Source organism: Stegostoma tigrinum, chromosome 35 (assembly GCF_030684315.1).
Source record: "Stegostoma tigrinum isolate sSteTig4 chromosome 35, sSteTig4.hap1, whole genome shotgun sequence".
NCBI lineage: Eukaryota > Metazoa > Chordata > Chondrichthyes > Orectolobiformes > Stegostomatidae > Stegostoma > Stegostoma tigrinum.
The window spans coordinates 22,314,273-22,339,078 of record NC_081388.1 but is presented as its reverse complement, the minus strand read 5'-3'; the positions used below and the strand labels follow the sequence as shown (position 1 = coordinate 22,339,078).

At 41.5% G+C, this 24,806-nt stretch overlaps 1 protein-coding gene across 1 annotated transcript in view; it reads right to left on the bottom strand.

Annotated features, from left to right (window-relative positions):
* Positions 1-24,806, bottom strand: part of dnmt1 (DNA (cytosine-5-)-methyltransferase 1) — a 61,489-nt gene that overhangs the window by 17,604 nt on the left and 19,079 nt on the right. Inside the window, exons 6-20 of the mRNA XM_048521784.2 lie at positions 21,020-21,095; positions 19,946-19,989; positions 19,051-19,105; positions 18,302-18,385; positions 16,126-16,238; positions 10,356-10,474; positions 9,506-9,598; positions 9,039-9,190; positions 8,403-8,590; positions 7,679-7,856; positions 6,936-7,033; positions 6,193-6,346; positions 4,807-4,922; positions 2,372-2,573; positions 1,143-1,282 (exon numbers count right to left, since the gene is read on the bottom strand). Of these exons, the coding sequence (XP_048377741.2) occupies positions 1,143-1,282; positions 2,372-2,573; positions 4,807-4,922; positions 6,193-6,346; positions 6,936-7,033; positions 7,679-7,856; positions 8,403-8,590; positions 9,039-9,190; positions 9,506-9,598; positions 10,356-10,474; positions 16,126-16,238; positions 18,302-18,385; positions 19,051-19,105; positions 19,946-19,989; positions 21,020-21,095 (1,812 nt within the window). The remainder of the gene's footprint in view (positions 1-1,142; positions 1,283-2,371; positions 2,574-4,806; positions 4,923-6,192; positions 6,347-6,935; positions 7,034-7,678; positions 7,857-8,402; positions 8,591-9,038; positions 9,191-9,505; positions 9,599-10,355; positions 10,475-16,125; positions 16,239-18,301; positions 18,386-19,050; positions 19,106-19,945; positions 19,990-21,019; positions 21,096-24,806) is intronic.

Sequence of the window (24,806 nt, the reverse complement as noted above, 5' to 3'; positions counted from 1 at the left end):
CGGATAGTGGGTCTTTGGTTCAGGTGAGCAGTTGTCGTAGGGTTGGTGTGGGTTTGTGTGCTACTCTGATGCCCAGTGGTCGTAGGAGTCTTGCAGTCAGTTCAGATGTGTTCTTGATGGAAGGTAGCGTGATGAGTGTGTCGGGGTTTGTAGTGTCTTCCTGATGTAACTGGTGTAATAGGCATCTTCTGATCCAGTTTTTCAGGTATCCATTGTCTTTGAATACCTGGAAGACATATTCTTCTTCTTGGCACAGCTCCATGCTGCTGCAGTGTGTTGTGCCCCGTTTAAATAATGCTGTCATGCAACTACACTCGTGTGTGTTAGGGTGGTTGCTGTCAAAATTCAGTACTTGGGTCAGTGTGTGTGGCTTTCCTGTGTACCTTTGTTAGGAATTCCCCATTTGGCCTGCGCTCTACCATGACATCTAAGAACGGGAGCTGTTCGTTTTTCTCCTCTTCTCTGGTGAATCTGATTCCAGTGAGGGTGTTGTTTATTAGATTGTACATCTCCTCTAGTTTGGTCCATTTAATAATGACAAAGGTGTCATTCACATAGTGTATCCATAGTTTTGGTTGGATTAGCGGAAGGTCATACTTTCAAGTCTCTGCATCACTGCTTCAACTATTAGTCGGAGATAGGTGATCCCATGGACGTTCTGTTGATCTGTTTGTATATGTGGCCATTAAAAGTGAGGTGGGTGGTAAGGCACAGATCCAGTAGCTTCAGCATGCTGTCACTGGGGTCTTGTTCTTGTTTTAATGTGTTTTGGTTTTTAGTCTCCAAGAGCCTAGTTTAAATTAATTGGCTGATAGTCAAACTGGTTGCCTTAATAACAAAAATAAGACTGCTGCCTGGGTTGCTAACCATACAGTCTTTCGATACAAATGTTTCAATTTCAGGAACTATGCGCCTGCTGCTGCTTGCAGACATTTTTTAAAATCTCCAAGCCTAGCAAAATCTAAAATTTAAGATCTCCTAGCACATTATCTTTGAAAGGGACCACGCACCCCCTATCATTTTACAAACAAATTCTAACATCCTGCCTTCCAAACCACAAGTACTTGCCTAACTTCGCAACAGCAACTACAGGGAAAACTCTCTCTACATCCCCAAAATGAATATCACTGGCCTTTACTCACTTGTGTTTATTCTCTTCAGTTGGCTCACATTTTGAAGGAGTCTGGAATCGAGAATACTCTGGGTCATACCACATTTGGTAGAAGTAGGTCTTCCCATCATCTTCAACCATCTTCAGTTCGAAACCTTCATCCATTCCACCCTAAGATGTAGAAAGATGTATTATATTATAAAGGCATATTAAAATATCCACAGCATATTCCATATGAAATTAATCTGAAGTATCGTTACAAAAGTAAAGTCACATTATAGATGGTACAGTTTAGAATAGTGATGCAAATTACAAATAGTCAGTGGTAATCTGCCCAATTTGTCTGTCAAAGCAAGTCTGGCTTCATTTAAAAAAATGTAAAATCATTTTAATTCTTTTCTTTTATTACTCAGGTTATCTCAAATTAATAGATGACTCAAGAGTAGATATTGATAAGGACGAGGTGGTCAAATATTCCCATTCTTCATCATTATCCCAGTATAAATGAGGCTGTTGCCCCAGAGTCTAATCTAGCATGTCAGTCACTGTTTTATGCTCAAGCAAATGACATAGATACAGTACTGGAACACAAGACATTGGAATAGGAGTAGAATATATAACCCAAGCCTACTGTGACATTCAGTACAACCAGTGCTGATCGTCTGCCTACAACCATTAATTAGTATGTCAAAAAAAATCCGCTTTCCTTTACATTTCCCAGGAACTTTGATGTTATTCTGATGAAAAGTCTCAGACCTGAAGTGTTACCTGTTTTTCCTTTCTCCACAAATGCTTTTAGACATGAATATTTTCAGCATTTTTTGTTTTCATTCTAGATTTCTAGCATCTGTTGTATTTTGTTTTTGTTTTTGGTGGTGGGGATAGGAATGGGGCAGCAAAGGCCAGGATTAGGACTAACCAACCTTAGTGGAACGTGAGGAAGCATATTTATTGCTGACTCACAGCACAGCAAAAAGTAATGAGACTATAGTTAAATATTACACATTCTTCAAGCTTGCCTATGCTATGGGCCAAAAGCAGGAAGCAAACCAAATAATGCTTGGACTTGAGTTCCAATGGGAATTAAATGGCAAGTTTGGAAATCCAAACCTTCGGACATACCACAGAGCATTTCCTTCACACATTGCTACATCGCCAACAATTTGAGATTTCAGAGGAAGTAAAACTGTAAGCATTTTCAATATACAAAAAGGAACTGATAAAGCTAATGAAGAGTTTTCAGATAAAACATCTCCTCACCTCTAGTGCCCAATTCTCTGAAGCAGCCTTGTAGAGGACCTTAACTTTACTGTCGACATAGGATAGCTGCATGTCTTCACACTCATCCACCAGAAAGAGCTCAAGGGGGTCAGAAGTCTCACCCAACACTGTGTCAGTGCCACGGCAAAACCAATTTGCATGGAACATCTTTCCATTGTTGTCTTCCCACATAGATGTGATTCTGCAGAATCAAGTGTAAATGTATGCCATTGATCATAAAAATAACGTTTCATAACTCATCGTCCCGCACTACAAAACTTTTAATTTGAGGATCTGTCTATTTAACAGGAGGCAATTCCATCTCACACAGAATCCTGAAAAAACCTGTTGCGTTAGCCAATACAATAATTATATGTAGTAATTTAACACAGATGTTGCAGAGCAGGTGATACTCTGAAATCATGAGAAATACAAATAAAACCTTATTATATCAGTTCCAAAGTATATCCCGATTGCAACTGTTTAAAAGGAACAGAATTATTGAGTAATAAAGAAATAACAAATGATATCATGAATCCCAACCTGTACAATCCTAATGATAATTAATTTTAACAGGATGAGAGGGAGCAGAATTGGTAGAATTTAGTCAAAACTCCACTGCTGCCAGAGAGCTCATAATCCACTACGGGTTCTGACCTCTGTTTTGGATAGCCTTGCTTGGGGGGTTTAGTAGTTTAGGAATTATTATATGAACTTTTTTTTTGTGAGGGATCCGCCTCATTTCGTGGATCTCATGTCTGTAACTGACAAAGGCAACTCTTTCTGCCATATAGTAATTACTCAAGATCATAAGACCACAAGCTATAAAACAAAAGCAGTAGAAATTAGGCCATTCGGCTCATCAAGTCTGCTCCCCATTGAATCACGGCTCATAAGTTTCTCAACTCCATTCTCCTGCCTTCTCCCCGTAACCTTTGATCCCCTTGACAGTCAAGAATCTAGCTTTCTCTGTCTTAAATATACAGAATAAACAGGCCTCCACAGCCTTCTACGGCAATTAATTCTATAAATTTACCACTCTCCGGCTGAAGACATCTCCTCATGTTGGTTCTAAAAGGTCTTCACTTTAGTCTAAGGCTGTGCCCTTGGGTCCTAATCTCTCCTGCTAATGGAAACATCCTCCCAACATCATTCTATCCAGGCCTTTCAATATTCTGTAAGTTTCAATTAATCCTACCCCCCCCCCCCCCCACCCCAACTAATTCATTCTTCTAAATATAGACCCAGAGTCCTCATATGTTCATAATACGTTAAGCTTTTCATTCCTGGGATCATTCTAGTGAACCTCCTCTAGACCTGGCCCAGGGCCAGTACATCCTTCCTGAGATATGGGACCCAAAATTGCTCACAATATTCTAAATGTGGTTTGACCAGAGCCTTACTAAGTCTCAGAAGTACATCCTTGCTTTTATATTTTTGTTCTCTCAAAATAAATATCGACATAGGAAGAACATACAAACTACAAACTCACGTGCAAGTTAACTATAAGAGAATCCTGGACTAGGACTTTGAAGTCCTTTTGCACTTCAGATTTCTGAATTTTTTCTCCATTTAGAAAATAGTCTGTGCCTGTATTCTTCCTACCAAAGTGCATGCCCTCACATTTTCCCATGTTGTATTCCACCGGTCACTTCTTTGCCCACTCTCCTAAGCAGTTTAAATCCTTCTGCAGCTTCTCCACATCCTCAACACTACCTGTCCCTCCACCTATTTCTGTATCATCTGCAAACTTAGCCAGAATGCCCTCAAGAAAAGTTGTGGTCCCAACACTAACCCTTGCAGAACTCTACTAGTCACCACCTGCCATCTTGAGAAGGACCCATTTATCCCCACTCTCTGCTTTCTGCCAAACAGTCAATCTAGCCCAGGTGATTTATCCATCTTCAGGCCTTTCAGTTTCTTCTAACACTTCTCCTTGGTGATAGTCACTGTATTCGCCTCTGCCCTCTGACTCACTTGAATTTTTGGGATGTTACTCATGTCTACAGTCGTGAAGATTGATGCAAAGCACTTGTTCAGTTCCTCTGCCATTTCTTTGCTCCCCATTATTACTTCTCCAGCATCATTTTCCAGCGTCTCAGTGTCCACTTCTGCCTGCCTTTTACCCTTTATAAATCTAAAGGGACTCTTGCAGTCTTCTTTTGTGTTACTGGCTAGCTTACGCTTATAGTTAATCTTCTCCATCCTTTTTTTTTTATAGTTGTCCTCTGTTGGTCTTTGTAGGCTTCCCAATTCCCTTTGCTGCTTTATATGCTTTCTCCTTTACTTTTAAGCTGTCCCTGACTTCCCTTTTCAGCCAAATTCAAAGGCAGCCGACATTGATCTTGCAGAAACCACCACTCCAAGAAATCTGATTACCTCAAATTTTCTTTCGTAACTTTAGTACAAAAACATATAGTTTAGAAAATGCTAACCTTGCTAAGTAAAGGGGTTTGCTTGGGTCATCGGGGCTAACAGCTACACAGTCACTGATCTCCAGAACTTCTTCATCAACAGACACCTTCTGGTAATACGTTTTCTTGCCATCAGCCTGAAACAAAGAGGTATTATACACTGAGGATTATGGACAATCCAATCTGTGTCTCTCTTCAGGAGATTCTAATAAAATTCTAGATCACAATGGATCACGTGGTTAAACATTGAAGGAGCAGTGTCATAATTTTGCTCCCACACCCTCAAAGATTCAACTATTGTATGTTATATCCACAGAAGTACACGATAGGGTTTGAGGAGGCAAAAAAGTTACATTCACCATATCGCACAAAGCAGCCTCAGTAAATATATGTTTAACAGTGCATGCAGGAAGGGGTGGTGGCTGCAAAGCAGTTAGCAGGGCTAAATGTTATTACTCCACACCAAAAGTGTCTGTTCAATAGTGACGGTGAAGGAGGGATTCATAAGGGTAACTCAGTTTAAACAGCAACATTACCTTTTAAAATATGATTACTGAAGATTTTGGTATTCTGAAAGTCCACATTGGGTTTCTGTTATTTTCTCACATCAGTTATCCTTTAGCCAAGTAAGGTTACCGAAAGATGTCCAAAGATGTGCAGGTTAGGTGGATTGGCCATGCTAAATTTCCCGTAGTGTTCATGGAGGTGTAGATTAGGTGGGTTAAAGGGGGATGGGTCGGGGTAGGACACTTAGAGGTTCGGTGTGGACTTGTTGGGTCAAAGAGCCTGTTTCCATACTGTAGGGATTCTATGAAATATAGCTGAATCAAATATGAATAATTATGTGCCAGACTTCACTCCAGTTTGAACTCAAATCCAGATGCCAGAAAACAAAGGACAACAGCAGATTCAAGCTCCATCCTCAACACTTCACCTGGACTGAGATGTCAACAGCAGTACAAAGATCTGCTGCATTGTCGAAAGTTCCATCCTTTAGATGATCCATTAAATCCAGGTTCCATCTATCACTTGGCAGCTCAGATGCAACCCACTTTATAAAAAGCAGAGAATTATGTCTGCACTCTGGTCAATAAGCTTCTCTTAACCAATACCACCAAAAAACGCACACATGTTCACCTTGTTGTTGATTGCGGGATTGTTTAATCATCATTTTGTGCAAAAACAACTGAACTTCTGAGAAACTTATTACATTTGAAGCAGTTTAGGGATGTTTCAAGATCATAACCTATAATGTCAATCTTGTTTGTCTCAAGCTGTTTTACCTAATGAAGCAGAGAAGTTCCTTGTTTAAAAGGACTAGAGTGAGTTTAGGATTTCTAGTAGTTTATAAATCAGTAGCTCTTTGTTTTGTTATTACATGAATACTGTGAACTAAGTTGAGTTTACCTTGATAGCCTCTCCAATCCAGGAGATGCGGCTCTTAGACTGCTTCTTTTTCCTGCCCTGTAACATTCTTTTGGGAGAAGCTTTGTCAATTATCTCAGAATCATCTTCATCATTTTCATCATCATCAGCCTCCTTCACAGCCAGATTCGGACACCTTGAGAAAAGGACAGAACAATCTCAGCAACCTGCAATATATTGGCTCTTTAAAAAGCCAAGTACAGCTAGCGCTTTAAAATGAAGATTTATTTTTTTGGTTGGACAGTTTCTACAGTTTTCTGAATTCATACATTTACCTCCAGCTCATTTATTTTCAGGTATCGTCATTGCACTCTTGGCATTCTTTCCAACACCACCATAGACAGGGCTAAAGCAAAATGATTGAAAATACTGAAGAAGGAATCTGTTACATTTTCTAGTTGCAAGTGGGATTAGTTCTTGACATGGTCATGCCTTGCAGCACTACATTTTTCTGATCACTGCTCTGTACACACAATATATTTGGCAGAAAGAAGGATACAGAATTTCACATCACCAGGAGTTTCATCTTATGAACAACAGCTGCACACTTAATTAAGTGATTCTTCCAATTCAGTCTTAATTCAATTACATATGACACTGTTAAAAAGTATCCATTTCCTTAATGCCAAATTAGCATTTGATATTCCTGAAAAAGAAACAATGTTTCTTGTAATTAAACTACAATGTTTTGTTATTTTATGATATATCATGTTGGTTGATTTTACCTTCTCTGCAAACATGCCTGCTTATTGCGACCGCTGCCTCCAAACTTCACCATATCTTTACAAGCTCGGCATTTTCCACAGTCGGGCTGTTGACAAACCTGTTACAAAACAAAAGTGACCAAACAAACATGTTGCAAGATAAGCCATCTTGTAAATCTTTATCTTCTTCTATTTCCCTCCAACTTCACTTAATACTTCAGCCTTAAAATTATCCTGTTACAGGAACTATCTTGTAATATTTCCAGATTAGCATTACGCAGTAGTTTAATAGAATATGAGAAAGCAATTCAACCTCATTGGCCTGGGTGACAGCATATGCACCATCCATTTCGTTTCATTTAAATGGACGTAAATCCACATAAGTACTTCCTAAACTCCAAATATAAACCAACTTAGCACTGACATTGTCACTTTTGCCAAAAGCTATTCTATAAGCTTTGGTTCACCACATCGTTAACTACAATCTGCCAACGAGCAACCACAAAGTTATAAAACTGGACAACAAGCCAAGAGAAATTCTAATCTGAACTGGCAAGGGGACCCTGGATTTCTCAAGGCAATGGAATCTAAATCAACCTGCAACAAATTCTGCCCATGCCAGTTTCTCTGGGTACACTGAACATCTACATGCAAGACAGAGATTTACTGACATTCCCACATCACAATTATTGAGCAGTAAACTTTGTGCAGTAATACTGCTTTCCTCTAGTGATGATTAAGTACGGTGACTATGTAGCACTTACCTCACATACTCCACAGCGCCTGCGCTTTGGGCCATTCTCTTTATCATTCTGATCGATTTCCTCAGAAAAGAATGTATCGAAAATCTGATATACCAGCTTAGTGGTGGTTGCTTTGGTGGGCCCTTTATCCTTATCGATCTTGGTGGGGTGACGTATAGCCTGTCGTCTAGCTGCACGTCTAGTCACCAAACACAACAGCCAAAGTAAAGACATCTTTCAAGCACAATTAATTTGCAACTCTGAATTCTCCTCAAAACAGTAACACCTTTTATTATGTGGCTACAAATACAGCAACAAAGAACAAATAAAACAAGAGCATAAAGATCAAGGCTGCTCTTTTACAGAGTCAACAGTCTCAACGATCCAAACAGCTCCCTTTGCTGTATTATGCCACGACATCAGCTGTGCCAATGACAAGAATTTAATGCATTCCCAATTTAACATCAAGACCAATTACCCCAAAAACTGCTGTAACCAAGTGAGTTAAGATAATCAATTAAAAAGTCTTGTTCCTTCCAGCTTACATGAGTATGTGTGTTTTTAGGTGGTGCAAGGGACCAGCTGCGAGTGGTCCCTTGAAGTACTGTAATTCTGTGTATGGTTTGTCCCATTTCACACCCCTACTTTTGACTCAGCTTAAGCCCCAGCATCAAAACATCTTTGAAATATACACATTTCCCTCCATTTACAAAGGTCAACTGCCTCATTATTCCCAAGGACTTACCTTTTCCCAAGGGTGACACCTGCCAGTTTAATCAGGTCTCTCATACAGGGAGTAATGATAATCGGCTGCTCATCTGCATCTCCAGCCTCGTCATAACTCTCCACTTGTTCCACTACAAACTGAGCATGTCTCAGGAGGGAATCCTCAGTAAAGCGAGAAAAACTCAGGCCAGCAGGAGGCACTGTTGTCTGCCAAATACAAATAGCTGATAGTTAGTTAAATTAATGGAACAATTGAGAAAAAGGAAGCCTTAGTACTGTAAGACAGTAAGAACTGCCGAAGCTGGAGTCAGAGATAACACAGTGTGGAGCTAGAGTAAAACAGTAGGCCAGACAGTATTTGAGGGGCAGGAAAGCTGATGTTTCAGGTCGGGACCCTTCTTCAGAAATCAGAACCACACTGTGTAGTCTTACCACCTTCTCAGTTACACAGCAAAAAGGATCATGAACATGTAATGGTGCGATAGTAAACAGGAAGAATCTAGGTTACATCACTTCTGTCTTGCATTTAGTCACCTTTACCTCGAGACAGTGCAGGCAGCAATATAAATGGCTTCAGTGCCTTGGAATGAAGAGAATGAAAGCTTGGGTTTACAGAAGTTTGTATTCTGTAGCCACTAAAAAGGAGAACACTCACTTCTATTTTATTTAGCAGATCTTCATAGGTAGAATCAGGATTATTCTGCAAAAACTCGATGACTATCTTACTGATGTGGATCTTCTCCTGCATCACAGCAAAAATGGCTGCATATTCATCACTGGGATCCATCAATATATAGTCAGCAAATGCTACGGGGAAAAAAAAACATTTGATTGTAATCGTCATCCCTTTCCAATGACCCAGGACCATTACTAAATTACACAGAACCTACTTCTAGATGACCGCTAATGTTCTTTGAGGTATCACTTTCAGTGAGTGGGATGTATGGCGAAATTGGTAAAACAAAGTTAGCCTGACTGGCAGAATTAATATGAATTTTAATGCAAACCCTGATACCTATCAAGCTCCACATGACATCAGTACTAAACAGCATTGTGCAAGGCTCAAAAACACAAATGCTAGATTAGAAAACTGAAGTTTTAATAATTCTAATGTTTAGTTACCTGTAGTGAACCCAATCAAAGCTTTTTCACCACCATCAAATCCAGTTATCCACCAAGCATTTATTGGTCCTAGTTTCTTTGCTCTGACTCCACCTGTTTAAAGAGAATACCGAACATGATATTATCTTATCATACATTATCACAACATATTATCACTTGCTAATACTAAAATGTTATGCAAAGGCAAGGGCTCCATTGTGCACAGATGGCCAGTAAAGCATGTTGCTGTAAAGTCACAAATTGCAGGAAATGGATTATGTGGAATGACTTTAAGTTGGGTCATCACGGAGGTACTGCCTGGGGACAGCATTACTGAGTCGATGGCAAGCATTTCAGTTTAGAATAAAGGCAACCTGGTAAAACATTTACACTGTGCCCACGTGGACTACAATAAATATCTAACTGCAGATGAACAGATGCTATTTTCCAAAAAATTAGATTTTGTCCAGAGCAAGCAGTGAAATATCAGCCATTTCAAGAGGTGGAAGCAGTTAAATTGAATTATAAAGAACACCATTCAACATTCACATGCTGATTTTTAGATTTGCTCTACTGGCCGTCGACACCAATAAAGTTTACCATATTGCCATAAGAATAGTTTTCCAACAATGGGATAATGCAGAGAAAGCACCATTCTACGTTTCTTTCTAGCTAATATACTAAAGTACACATGCTGATTTTAGAATGAGTTCACAAAATGGAGCAGTTAAAATCAAGAGTTCTTTATGTACCTATTCCACAAGGTATTAATTAAGCAGTGAAAGAAATCAATGCCAGGAGTTGGTTTCCAAACACAATGCTATCTTAATGTCAACATTGACTAGTTATTCACAAGAGGGAATTCACTCACCATCGAGGCTGGGATTGTCATCGTAGATTGGTTTCACCACACCACTGAAGTACAATTCCACATTCTTTTCAATCAGACCAGTATCAAAAGGACAAAGGTGGCCTTTTCGATCATAGATGCTGTGAAGACAATAGAATAAAATTTCAAACATTAAACCTGCAGCAAAATACATTTTCACAACATTGATTTTTCAAGGTTCACTAAAAATATTGACTAAAACAACAAAACCAAAGCACAGATAACATGGTGTGAAGCTGGATGAACACAGCAGGCAGAGCAGCATCAGAGGAGCCGGAAAGTTTGACGTTTCAGGTCGAGACCCTTTTTCAGAAACGGGGGAGGCGAAGGGGGTTCTGAAATAAACAGGGAGATGGGGGAGGTGGATAGAAGATGGATAAAGAAGATAGGGTGAGAGGGGACAGACAGGTTAAAGAGGCGGGGTAAGTGCCAGTGAAGGTGAATGTAGGTGGGGGGTTAGGGAGGGGGTAGGTCGGACCTGGGAGAATGGGCAGGTCAAGGAGGCAGGATGAGGATAGTGGGTAGGGCTTGAGGTGGGAGGAATGGTTAGGGAGGCAGGGACTACCTGGGCTGGTTTTGAGATGTGGTCAGGGGAGTGGGGATTTTCAAGCTTGTGAAGTCCACATTGATACGCTTGGGTATAGGGTTCCCAAGCGAAATATGAGATGACGTTCCTGCAACCTTCAGATGGTGTCATTGTGGCAATGCAGGAGGCCCAGGATGGATATGTCGTCCGAGGAGTGGGAGTTGCAATGGTTTGCGACTGGGAGGTGTTGTTTGTTGCAAACTGAGCGTAGGCGTTCCGCAAAGCTGTTCCCAAGGCTCCGCTTGGTTTCCCCAATGTCGAGGAGGCCACAACGGGAACAGTATATCAAATTAACTGAAGTGCAGGTGAGCATCTGTTTGATGGGGACAGTCTTCTTAGGGACTGGGATGTGGGTGGGCGGGGTCAGGTGTAGCACTTGCTTCAGTTGCAGGGAAAAGTGCTGGGGGTGGTGGGGGCTGGAGGGGAGTGTGGAGCAGACAAGAGAGTCACGTAGAGAGTGGTTCCTCCAGAAAGCGCATAAAAGGGTGGGGAGGGAAAAATGTCTTTGGTAGTGGGGTCAGATTGCAGATGGTGGAAATATCGGAAGATGATATGTTGGACTTGGAGGTTGGTGGGGTGGCACACGAGGACAAGGGGGATTCTGTTTTGGTTATTATTGCGGATAGGGGGCGTGAGGGATGAGTTGCGAGAAACGTGGGAGGCACGAACGAGGGCATTTTCGATCACTGTGGAGGGGAAGTTGCGGCTCTTGAAAAAACAGGATATCTGGGATGTTCAGGAGTGGGATGCCTTATCTCGGGAGCAGATGTGGCGGAGGTGAAGGAACTGGGAATAGGGTATGGTCTTTTTACAGGAAGGTGGGTGAGAGGAGGAATATTCTAGGTAGTTGTGGGAGTCGGTAGGCTTAAAATGGATATCGGTTTCCAGGTGGATGCCAGAGATGGAGACAGAGAGGTGTCAGAGATGGTCCAGATAAACTTAAGGTTGGGGTGGAAGGTGTTAGTGAAGTGGATGAACTGTTCGAGCTCCTTGTGGGAACACGCGGCAGTGCACATACAGTCATCAACGTAACGGAGGAAGAGATGGTGGACAGGGCCAGTGTAGCTTTGGAAGAGGGTTTGTTCCATATACCCTACAAAGTGGCAGGGACAGTTTTGGCCCATGTGGGTACACATGGGCACCCGCTTTGTCTGTAGGAAGTGGGAGGAGTTAAAGGAGAAGTCGTTGAGAGTGAGGACGAGTTCAGATAAGCAGATGAGGGTGTCAGTGGAGGGGGAGTGGTCAGGACTGCGGGACAGCAGAAGCTTTAGGCCATCTGCATGGGGAATGCAGGTGTATAGGGACTGGACGTCCACGGTAAAAATGAGGTGTTGGGGACCGAGGAATTGGAAGTTCTGAAGGAGGTAGAGAGCGTGGGTGGTGTCATGGACGTAGATAGTGAGTTCCTGGACCAAGGGGGAGAAAACGGAGTCCAGATAGGTGGAGATAAGTTTGGTGGGGCAGGAGCAGGCAGAGACAATGGGTTGACCAGGGCAGTCAGGTTTGTGGATTTTGGGAAGGAGATAGAAGCGGGCGGTGCAGAGTTGCGGAACGATGAGGTTGGAGGTTTTGGGTGGGAGGTCACCTGAGGTTGAGGATGGTTTGGCAGATGATGGTTTGGTGCTCGGGGGTGAGCTCATGATCAAGGGGGCGATAAGAGGAGGGGTCAGAGAGCTGGTGTCTGGTCTCGGTGATGTAGAGGTCAGTGTGCCATACTACCACTGCACCTCCCTTGTCTGTGGGTTTTATGGTGGGGTTAGGATTGGAGTGGAGGGAGGAGGGCTGCATGTTCTGCGAGGAAGAGGTTTGAGTGGGTGAGAGGGGTGGAGAGATTGAGGCGATCGATATCTCGATGACAATTAGAGAAGAAGAGGTCGAGGGAGGATAGGAGGCCTTGGGGTGGTGTCCAGGAGGAGGGGGTGCGTTGCAGGCAGGAGAAGGGGTCAGTAGATGGAGGGTTAGGCTCACGGTTAAAGAAATAAGCCCGGAGGTGGAGGCAGCGGAAAAACTGCTCAATGTCCAAACAAGAGTTGTATTCGTCGATGTGTGGGTGGAGGGGGACATAGGTGAGTCCTTTATTGAGGACTGACTGTTCGTTCTCAGTAAGGGGGAGGTCTGGGGGGATGGTGAAGACTCGGCAGGGCTGGGTGCCAGAGTCTTGTCCAGAGATGCTGGCTGTGAAGGTGGTGGGTGGAGCGCCGGCGGCCGGTAAATCGAGGATGTTGGTGGAATCGGTGTCCTCGATGTCGGTGTTGGCCTCAGAAACTGAGGCGGTAACATCGGTTGTGCCAGAAGTGGCGTACAGGGTGACAGCGAATGTGATGTCATCTGTGGAAACCGTTGGTGCTCCGAAGGTGGCCACATGGCTAATGGCGGCGGGCACATGGTGGGGAAGGTTCTGGGTTTGGTGGCAAGCGCCAGTGAGTTTAAAGTATTTTTGGCTAATAAAACCCAGGAAAATGGAGAGTTCAGGTTGTGGTTCTTACGAAGGATAAAGAAACAGGAGAGGTCCTTTGCAGGTCTGGGAGAGGGAGGCTCTGAGCTGGGGTAGGCTTGTTTGTAGTATTTGGAGATGCCGGCGCATTGCAGCGAGTGTGCATTTCAGAAGTCGCAGGGAGAAAAGCTTCTGTAGGAGATCAACCTTCCGATTGTAGCAGTTGAGGCTAAGTTTGAAAGGTTTAACTGTAGACCGTTGGGGATTATCCGGGTCTGTAGGCAGGTACTCAAAACGTAATGCGGCTGTAGGGTCTGGTTTGCTTTAGGACTTGGTCGAGCAGTTTCAGGGCCGAAGAAAGTACAAGACGGTTGCAGTGAAAGAGGGATGAACTGAGGTTTTTCAGGAGGGTGGAAGGTAACTTCTTTAAGGTAGGCATCCTTAGAAAAGGTTTTGCAGTGGGGTTAAAATTGTTACAGAGATAGTCGGAACTGCCAATGCTGGACAATCTGATAACACGGTGTGAAGCTGGATGAACACAGCAGGCCAAGCAGCATCAGAGGAGCAGAAGAGTTTGACGTTTCGGGTCGAGACCCTTCTTCAGAACTTGGGGAGGGGAAGGGGATTCTGAAATAAATAGGGAGACAGGGGGAGGCGGATAGAAGAGGATAAAGGAGAAGATAGGGTGAGAGGAGACAGACAGGTCAAACAGGCAGGTTTAGAGCCAGTGAAGGTGAACATAGGTGGGAGTTAGGAAGGGGATAGGACAGTCCAGGGAGGACAGGCAGGTCAAGGAAGTGGGATGAGATTAGTGGGTAGGAGAAGGGGGTGGGGCTTGAGGTGGGAGTAATGGTTAAGGAGGCGGGGACGCCATTGACACTCCACTAACATCGTCATCCGCTTATCCGAACTCATCCTCACCCTCAACAACTTCTCCTTTAATTCCTCCCACTTCCTACAAAGGGGATGGCCATGGGTACCCGCATGGGCCCAAGCCGTCCCTGCCACTTTGTAGGGTACATGGAACAATCCCTCTTCTAAAGCTACACTGGCCCTACACTCCATCTCTTCCTCCATTACATTGATGACTGTATGTGCACCGCCTCGTGTTCCCACAAGCAGCTCGAACAGTTCATCCACTTCACTAACAACTTCCACCCCAACCTTAAGTTTATCTGGACCATCTGACACCTCTGTCTCCTTCCTGGGCCTCTCTGTCTCCATCTCTGGCATCCACCTGGAAACCGATAATCCATTTTAAGCCTACCGAATCCCACAACTACCTAGAATATTCCTCCTCTCACCCATCTTCTTGTAAAAAGATCATTCCCTATTCCCAATTCCTTCGCCTCTGCCGCACATGCTCCTGAGATGAGGCATTCCGCTCCCGAACATCCCAGATTTCCTTGTTTTTTGAGGGCCGCAACTTCCCCTCCACAGTGATCGAAAATGCCCTCATCCATGTCTCCCACATTTCTCGCAACTCATCCCTCACACCCACTATCCGCAATAATAACTAAAACAGAATCCTCACATACTACCCCACCAACCTCCAAATCCAACACATCATCCTCCAACATTTCCACCATCTGCAATCTGAACCCACTACCAAAGACATTTTTCCTCCCCACCCTTATGTGCTTTCCGGAAGGACCACTCTCTCTGCGACTCTCTTGTCTGCTCCACACTCCCCTCCAGCCCCACCATCCCCAGCACTTTTCCCTGCAACCGAAGCAAGTGCTACACCTGCCCCTATGCGTCTCCGCTCACCCCCATCCCAGGCCCTAAGAAGAACTTTGCACATCAAACAGATATTCGCCTGCACGTCTGTTAATGTGATACTGTATCTGCTGTTCCCGTTGCGGCCTCCTCTACATCGGGGAAACCAAGTGGAGGCTTGGGGACCACTTTGTGGAACACTTACGCTCAGTGTGCAACAAACAACTACCCAAAAGACACAGGAACAGCATCTCATATTTCACTTGGGAACCTTGCAGCCCAAGGATATCAATGTGGACTTCACAAGCTTCAAAATCTCCCCTTCCCCAACCACATCTCAAAACCGGCCCAGCTAGTCCCTGTCTCCCTAACCATTCCCCCCACCTCAAGCCCCAACCCCATCTCCTACCCACTATCCTCATCCCACCTCCTTGACCTGTCCGTCCTCCCTGGACTGACCTATTCCCTCCCTAACTCCCTACCTACATTCACCTTCACTGGCACTAACCCCACCTCTTTGACCTGTCTGTCTCCTCTCACCCTATCTTCTCCTTTATCATTCTTCTACCTGCCTCCCCCTGTCTCCCTATTTATTTCAGAATCCTCTTCGCCTCCCCCATTTCTGAACAAGGGTCTTGACCCGAAATGCCAAACTTTCCTGCTCCTCTGATGCTGCTTGGCCTGCTGTGTTCATCCAGCTTCACACCATGTTATCTCAGTTTCTCCAGCGTTGGCAGTTCCTACTATCTCCAAAACCAAAGCACATTTCTTTTTGTCATTTTGCTAGCTGTTCTTGTACCGGCATCCTCTTAATTGACTTTTGAGAGCTGAACCCACCGAAATATTCAGGCTCCTTGTTCCTTTAAAACTAATTGCAGTTCATTTCCACCCCTCTTGATTTGAGTGATATTCACCCTCAAGGTTCCTGCACCTGTTGGGAACAAGTCACCTTCTATGTTCTGAGGATGTAGAACGGTAAAGGAACTCTTATCAATGTAGTCAACCATACTGACCTGAAGAAGGTAACTTTATGTTGAGGCAGGTCATCATAACTCTCAAACCCTTCATCATTTGTTCCTTCAAACAGTGACAAACGCTCATTCGTCAGCATCTCAGGTTCTTCCAGCTGTTTAAGTAATAACAGTAAGGCATTAAATCCTTCATCATTTCAGGATCACAATCACCAAAACACAAGTGGAGGGGAAAGAGCTAATCATCTCCCAGTCTTTCTCCCAAACATAACAGGTTCCTAGAAATGCAAATGATCATGAACATGTGATTTATATAAATAAGTATCCTTCCAAGTACTTGGTCTTCTGATCCGATTTCCTCTCCCCATAATGGGACACAAAGGTAGTTATTAACAAGTAGCACTGTGAAAAAGCTGAAGTGTAAAATGACTCTGCAAGACCACATCTTCAATGTATTTGAGATACTTTTGTACAGAACATGACATTTGTTTAAAAAAAGCTTTTAAAATTGTGGACTGAATTGAGAAAGAACGGTTTTAAAACCAGCAAAGATTGCTACACATTTTTGAAAAGCAAGTAACCAAACACTCATGGCAAACATCATTTAAACAGCTGCTTATACAAGCAGTAATTGAAGATTAGGTTGCAGGCGAGCTCAAACCGAAGGGCTCTGTATTCAGACACAGTCTTTTGGTTAGCAACAAGGTGATCAGTCTATGGACTCGTGATCAATTATTAAAGACAAAGGCCTTTTGCCTGCCAAGCACTGTGTAACTGGTTCTCAGGTAAGTGAACAGTTTGGGACTAGAAATAAGTATACAGAGAAGTGATCAGATCTCCATCAATTTAAGAGCTGTCTCTTCTTTTTTTATCCACTTGTAGGATGTGGGTGTCACTGGCTGACTAGCATTTATGGTAGCTCTCTGTGGTCAAAACCTGACAACAACCAGCTTATCTTTCTTTTAGCAGCGTCTGTAAGCTGTGACGTTTAGTTAAGTTGGAGACTGATTTATAAAAGTGAACAAGCTACCTCGTGCCTCTTGCAAACACGAAACATTCAGAAAAAGAGGGCTGCGAGAAACATTCTGATCAGCAAGAATCAACTCGACAGATTGTGAACAAACATGACAGAACTGCTTTTCCAGTTATCCCTCCGACCATGATTCCCTTCACAACCCATCAATGTCTGTCTGTGCATGTGGAAGGGGGCATTTATAAGGGCACAACAATTTTAATTAGCTGTGTTTTATGATGACAGTCTATAACTGTTTAGCTGTAGCTTGAGTTTAATTAACTGTAACTAAAAGAAATTCTTGTTAAGTAGAGAAACCTGGTCTTTGATTTCTAACAACCTAAAAATCAGGTAAATTGGGGACCAATGCATACTTATTTTAAAATCTTTAACTTTTGTAATAGTTCTGTAAATAACAAGCATTTATTTCCAGCACTCTATCCCGGTAAGTCATCATACAGATCAGCCATGATCTAACTGACTGGGAGCATGGGCTTCTGAAATGAATGGAATAAAGAGGGTGGTCATTATCAGCCACCAGGGTCTCTAGCCATAAATAATGACATGGAACAAGGTTATGCTTTGTGCCACTTTCTGACATCCATGTGGTTAGTGTACATGAAACAGATGACTAACCACCTTTCAGGTTAATGGCAACATTTCAGCAGGACTTGCCTTAATCAAAAACAGTTTCAATTGATGAAACAATGGATCAAGGAAACCACTTCATCCCCATCCCATTCCCACATCAGTTGAGCATCAACATTTGCAGAATCTGGGAGAGGTTCAGAGCTTACTATTCTCAGGTGATGCAAGTGGCTACATTATTCTTTTTCCAGGAAATACCCAGTCATGAAGGACACCCTACTGAATGCCCAGCAACCTTGGATTCTGTGCATCAGCCTGCCTCCTCTGATAAAATATACCAGTATAATACACACCAAAATCTTCAGACACTTTAGAACATTTTCCAGATAAATCAAAAGAGCCACAATGCCTAAAATCTAAACACTAGAGTTCTTCCCCATTCAACTATATGGTGACTCGCTGAAAATGTTCACGCATGGCAGACAAGAACGAGTTGTCTATTCTGAAATGCATTGCAAGTCTCCTAACTATGGAATCTCATAAGGAAATGCTCTGGAGAAGGCCAGAAAATTCTGACATCCCTCAGGAGAAAAGCCAACAAAAAGAAACCACACTCACTGCATCATCAGGATCACCCTGGAAGTACTTGAGATCTGCGTCATCCAAGAACTGCTTGCAGTCTGTGCATTTGGGAGGTGGAGTCTGAGAAAAACACAAGTATGGAATTACATTTTGGATGTCAGATAAATGATCAATTTACTCACTGAAACATGTAGGAGAAAATGTTCAAATTCACATCAAAGAGCAGATGATGTTGGTAACATATGGAAAACAAAGGTAACACTTGCACTGCCATCCCGAGAGCGATTGTTTATTCCTGCTCATAGTTTTCTATCTGTGAAACAATTCTCCAGCCATATTCGTTATTTTACCCCAAATTCCATGTGTTCTAATTTCACTAATCTGTGTGGAACCTTATCAAAAACCTTTCTTTAAAAAAAAAATCAAAATACACCACATCAACTGTTCTCTTTTATCATCAAAAAATGATTTATTTTCAAAATTCCATGCTGACTCCGTCCAATTTTACCATTCTTTTTTCAGCATCCAGCTATACCTCTTTAAAAAAAAAACTCCTCAAACTCCTATTTGCGGAATTCTCACATTAAATGAACAAACTGAAAAAAGCGCATATTTCATGAATGGGAACATTATAGTTAACTAATGTTCGTGCTTATGTTAGATTTCAACCGTAGAAACATTGTTTTACAGAACTACTGAATTGAGCTCTCCTTCCCCAAAAGCCATCATACTATTAGCAGGAATATATACTCTTAGTCTACAAGTCAATCTTTAATCCTACTTACCTTAGGAGTTTGTGCAGTTTTGGGTTTGGAAGTAGGTTCACTCCCAGCGGATAGCCTATAAAGAAAATTTCCTGTTAAGTTGCTGGTGAAGCAATATTTCTCACCATCAGAGTCAGCCAAATGTAGGGTCAGAGATGTGGCTCTAGTTTTGGGCTCATCAGCCACATGAGAACTCTCAGAACCCATAAACGGTGACACGAAATTTACTAGGTGGATAATCATACTCATTAATGAGTGATTGCTGATGGCAAAGACTGTTGACACCTCTGCGCCTACCAAAATCCTTTTAGTTTCTCCCATCATGGCCACACTGCTGTATTAATTCCCATAAAACCTATTAGCGAAAACTTCAGCATATTAAATACTGAACTGGTTTAGTCAATCATCAGATCTGGGTGGATAGTATCAAGTGTTAACAGGGCTCTGTCTCCACTGCCAAACTCCCTCACAAATCTAGGATCCTCCACATCATTTTTCAATTCTTCAAACCCTTGTCCTCTACCCTCGCATCACAGTGAGAAAGCTGCACCAGCCCTCTTCCTTAACAAATCAATCTTCATTGAGGCAGTCCTAAACTTGCATCTCTCTCTTTCTTTACTTGCATCTCTTCACCTAATCTCACCTTGTGCTCAAGAATATCTACTGAATAAATTTGTTGAGTATGCAACTTCCTTTTCTCACTCAGACGCTAGCACACCATGTCCTTGAACAAGCTGACACTTCCAAATCTGTCTCTTTCGTCCCTGCTGTGTTTCAATTTCTACCTCAGTAATGGTTGCAAAGTTATAGGTGTCTGCTATGACTATAGTTAACATCAAAAGTAATGCTATAATAAGAAGTTAGCATTTTATAAACTAAAAATTTATTAAGTATTAAATAAAAATTGAAAACCTACTTTTGCTCAGATTCCACTTTAATTCTCTTTTCATCCAGTTCCCTCTAAACCAGGAAAAAAAAATCCAAACTGAAATATTTGTATACTTTTACATTAGCAATCTACATACATGCAAAATGTCACTGACACACAATATTAGACAGGATAGGATGAAATGAAACCTAGCAATAATTCCATTTTCCAAATATATGTCTTGTTGATAAGAGCTCCTACTGAAAAGGCTAGACTACTTCTACGTTGCAAGAAAGTTCATTCTATACATTCAAAGGAATTTGACTGAACATCATGCAATGGCCAGGAATGTAATGTGTCGTAAAACTCTGTTACTGGTTAATGGTGTAATACATTAATTGACCATTCACTCCAGGAGAGATGAATTTGTTCAACTTGCAATCCAAGCTTTTTTTTTAAAAAATAAGTATCCTCCTCCATTTAAAGTAGTCTTCTTAACTCACTCCTGCTAGTTCTATTAGGAGCTGTCAAATAGAGGGAGGAGAAAAAGAGAAAAGATGAGGAAGAATAAATAAAACTTTTGGTAAGACACTAACTCAAAAGTTACCTTTTTCTCTCTGCAATCACTACATTTCCAAGGTAACCAATGTCTGTATACAGACACACATTAATAACTAGGCTAGTTTGATATTCAGCTAAGAAGTATCTATTCTTAGCTAAATGTTATGTGGTGATGACAATTGGCCAGAATGTTAACACTTCAGTTCCGACGTATGCCCCATAAACCGATCACAGTAATTAGCTGAGCAGGGAGGAAGACAGGGAATGACAGAATGAATGAGGACAAAGGTAACAAATTTAAGCAAGACACAGCATTCACAGGCTGGCATTGGCAGGCACAGCCTAAAAATAATCATCTCCCGAGGTTTCCAATTCTCAGCCCAAGTCAGTAATTCTCACTAGAGTTGAGAGATCAGCATCAGAAAGGATTTCTTGAATAGACCTAACGCTCATTCTTTGGCATCTACAATAACACATAATGGAGATCAAGAGATTAAGTGATAACAGAAAGCATTAAACTCTAGAGCATCTTCTGAACCAAAATTAGTCTAATTTCGTTACCTGATCATCACATTCCTCTTCTTTAACATTTGCCACTTCTGGTTCATTTAGATCCTCTGACTTGCGTTTATTTGCTCTAGAATAGATGATAATATGAACATCAAAAACCTGTCTTTGGAACATACAGCATATCATGCCACACGGAATCTATGGACCTTTGTTTTCAGTGTTGGTCTTCACCCTACAAAAGGGTCTTCTGTACTCTCTACAAAGTACAAAAGATAACAATATCACAAGAAAAATAAAAAGAGGTATGTCATACATCATTCACAACTCCATTATTTGTTGTAAGTGACCTGCAGAAGGCTCCCCAGCAAGTTATTTTAATCAAACTGTACTCCACAGCAGCCAGGACACGAAAGCAATCTTTTCCATAAAGGTACTCATTAAACAGAGACTTTTCTACCAAGATAAATTAGACTCAAATATTACAACATTCTAAGTCCAACGTCTTTCAGATACAACATTTACTGGCCTCTATATCTGGAACTCTTGAAGCCCTCAGTATGTTCTTACAGGGCTTTTGCAGAGTAGTCCTGTGCCTACAGGACCTTGTGCTAGCAACATAGACTGTCAAATCTAATTGGTGGTATGTCACCAGGGGTTCTCTTGTGATATAACTATTATTAGCGACAAAGCACAAACTGTACAATTCACAAAGCAGCTGGTAATATTATCAACTTCCCTGGTCTGAAGCCACAGATGTATATTTCCTATTTAGACTTTGTACCTGATCAATTAATTCTGAAGTAAACGCGCTTAATTTTACAGGTGGAATTACATGCATTCCTATAAATAACTGTAAACATAAATAATACATTAGCCCTGCCAAAAAAAAACCTGATCACATTAGAACATCTTTTCTCACTTTTAAACATATCTATGCCTCAAATCAGGAAATAAAATGGTTAGATAATACATGACGATCCAATACACTCAAGAGTTCTCAACTCCTAGTAAGGTTGATATCGAAACAAAGGACACGGGAGAAGTAGGCCTCCCAGCCCCTCAAGCTTGTCTGCCAAATAACTAGGTCATAGTGGATCATCTATAATTGATGCCATTTTCATGCCCATATACCATCCCCATGCTCTTTATATTCTATTGATATCTTTAACATCTCACTATCCATCGATTTCCATTTTGAACATACCAGGAACATATAAACAGGAGAAGGAGATTCTGCTGGTCAAGCCTACTCCATTAACATCACGGCTGATAATCCATGTCAACACCACTTTCCCACACTGTATCCATATCCCTTGATGTCATTAATCTCCAGAAATTTATTCGTCTCTGTCTCATACATCCTCCGAGAGAAGAAACACCTCCTTCATTTCAGTCTTAAAGGCCTGCTCCATATCCTGCATTATGGACCCCAGTTCTGAAGTCACCAGGCAGGCCCATCTTTATTCATCGCTTGAGTCCTGCAAGAATTTTCGAAGTTTCAATTAGATCACTTCTTATTCTTCAAAACCTTACAGATTATAGACCCAAGATCCTCAACTTCACCTCACGAAACAATCACACCATCTCCAGAACCGGTCCAATTCACCTCCATTGCACTCTCTTTATGACAAGTGTCTCCTCCCTTCAGCAAGGATGCCAAAATTATAAACTCCAAATGTATTCTTATAAGCTGTATATAACTCTGGCAAGACATCTTTACTCCTGCACATAACTCCCCTTGCAAAGAAGGCCAAACTATTTATTTTCTTGCTGCAGCTGCATTCTAACTTACAGAAACTCAAACAAGGTCACCAAGGGCCTCAACACCAACAGTTCTCAGTATCTCAGCTTTAAGAAATACTCTGCCATTTGTTTTTTTACCAAAATGGATAACTTTACATTCATTCACATCTTATTCCATCTGTCATATTCTAGTCCGTTCACTCAGTCTGTCCAACTTTGCTTGAAGCTTCTTTGCAAATTATACACCCACCTAATTTTGTGTCATCAGCAAATTTGGAAAACTATAACTGCTTTCCAATCCAAGGTATTCATAAAGCTTGAGAATAACTGAGGACCCAGTTATTCAGTACCCAACCAGTCTAATAACTGCCATTCCGAGAGCAATTGTTTATTCCTGCTCACAGCTTTCTATCTGTTAAACAATTCTCAAGCCATACTAGTTATTTTACCCCAAATTCCATGTATTCTAATTTTACTAATCTGTGTGGAACCTTATCAAAAACCTTTCTTAAAAAAAAATCAAAATACACCACATCAATTGTTCTCTTTTATCAAAAAATGATTTATTTTCAAAATCCATGCTCTGTCCAATTTTATCATTCTTTTCTCAGCTTCCAGTTATACCCTTTACAATAAACTCCAACTTTTTCCCTGATATGAAACTAACTGGTCTGTAATTCTTAATTTCCATCCTTTCTTAAACAGCAGGGTTACATGTGCTACTTTCCAGTTGCAGGAGCCTTTCCAGAATGTATACAAATTTTGAAAGAATCACCAGTGCATCCACTGACTCTATGAACACTCTGGGACACAGCTTAACTGGTTCAGAGAAGTTGTCAAACTTCAATGTCTGTACTTAAAAAGTTCTCTCTTTATAAATGCTCATTTCTTTCAGTATCACAAGTCCCTTAATCACTAATATTTCTGGGAGATAGTCTGCATTTTCTTCTTTGAAAATAGAAAAAAAAATAGTTGTTGAGTTTTATCACCATTTCCTCCTGCTCTTTTGGTTTATCTTCCTCCCGTCTCCACCAAATATTTTTTCATTTCTACTTGCAATGGGACCAGATTTGTCCTTGATAACTTTGACACACCTAAAATTTTTATTGCTTGAGTTCTGAAGAAGGGCAATTGGACTCAAAACATTAAGACAGTTTTCTCTCCTCAGATGCTGCCAGACCTACTGAGTTTCTTCAGCAATTTGTTTTTGTTAAGATTTTACAATCTGCCTTTAGGTTTTTTGCTGGCCTGCATAAATATTCTCTTTACCATTTCTTCATCAGTTTCATGGTCCTCTATCATTGTTCTAAATTGCTCCAAATCCTCAGGCTTTTGCTGGCATCTTTATAAAGCATTTTCATTGGTCTTTTCAAATTTTCAACTCCTTTCATTAGTCACAGTTGATTTGCCTTTCCTTTTTGATGCAAGTCTCATAGCATGTATGTTTTCAAACACCATGCATTGCCTACGTACTGTCAATTTAGTGTACTTTCCACTCTACCACAGCCACATTGCCCATCATACTTTACTAAGTTCCTTCAGTCACAATTAAGACCCAGATTTCACAACAATCTATATCAGATGTAAACTTAACATGAAATTCTATCAGCTCACAGCCACTCTTTCCCAAAAGCTCCTTCACAGCAAGATTAATATATTGCTCCTTCTCATTATAAATGAGAAACAGCCAATCCCTATTTGGTCCTTCAACATACTATTCCAGGAATTCATTCTCCACAAATTTAGTGCTGATTAGTGTGGCCAATCAATGTAATTTCATATTGCTCATTATTACTGCATCACACATATTACAGAGAATCATACAATACAGTCCAACCAATCCACGCTGACCATAATCCCAAACCAAACTAGTGCCACCTGCCTATGCTGGAGGTGAAAGGATGAAAGGCAACCTTTTCTTCTTTTTTAAACAGAGCTAATCATGTGGGGAATGAACTTCCAGTGGAAGTAGTGGATACAGGTACAATTACAACACTTAAAAAGCATTTCGGTAAGCACTTGGATAAGAAATGTTTGGAGGGATATGGGCCAATGCAAGTCTAATGTCATGATATGAACTGCATCCAATATTGCC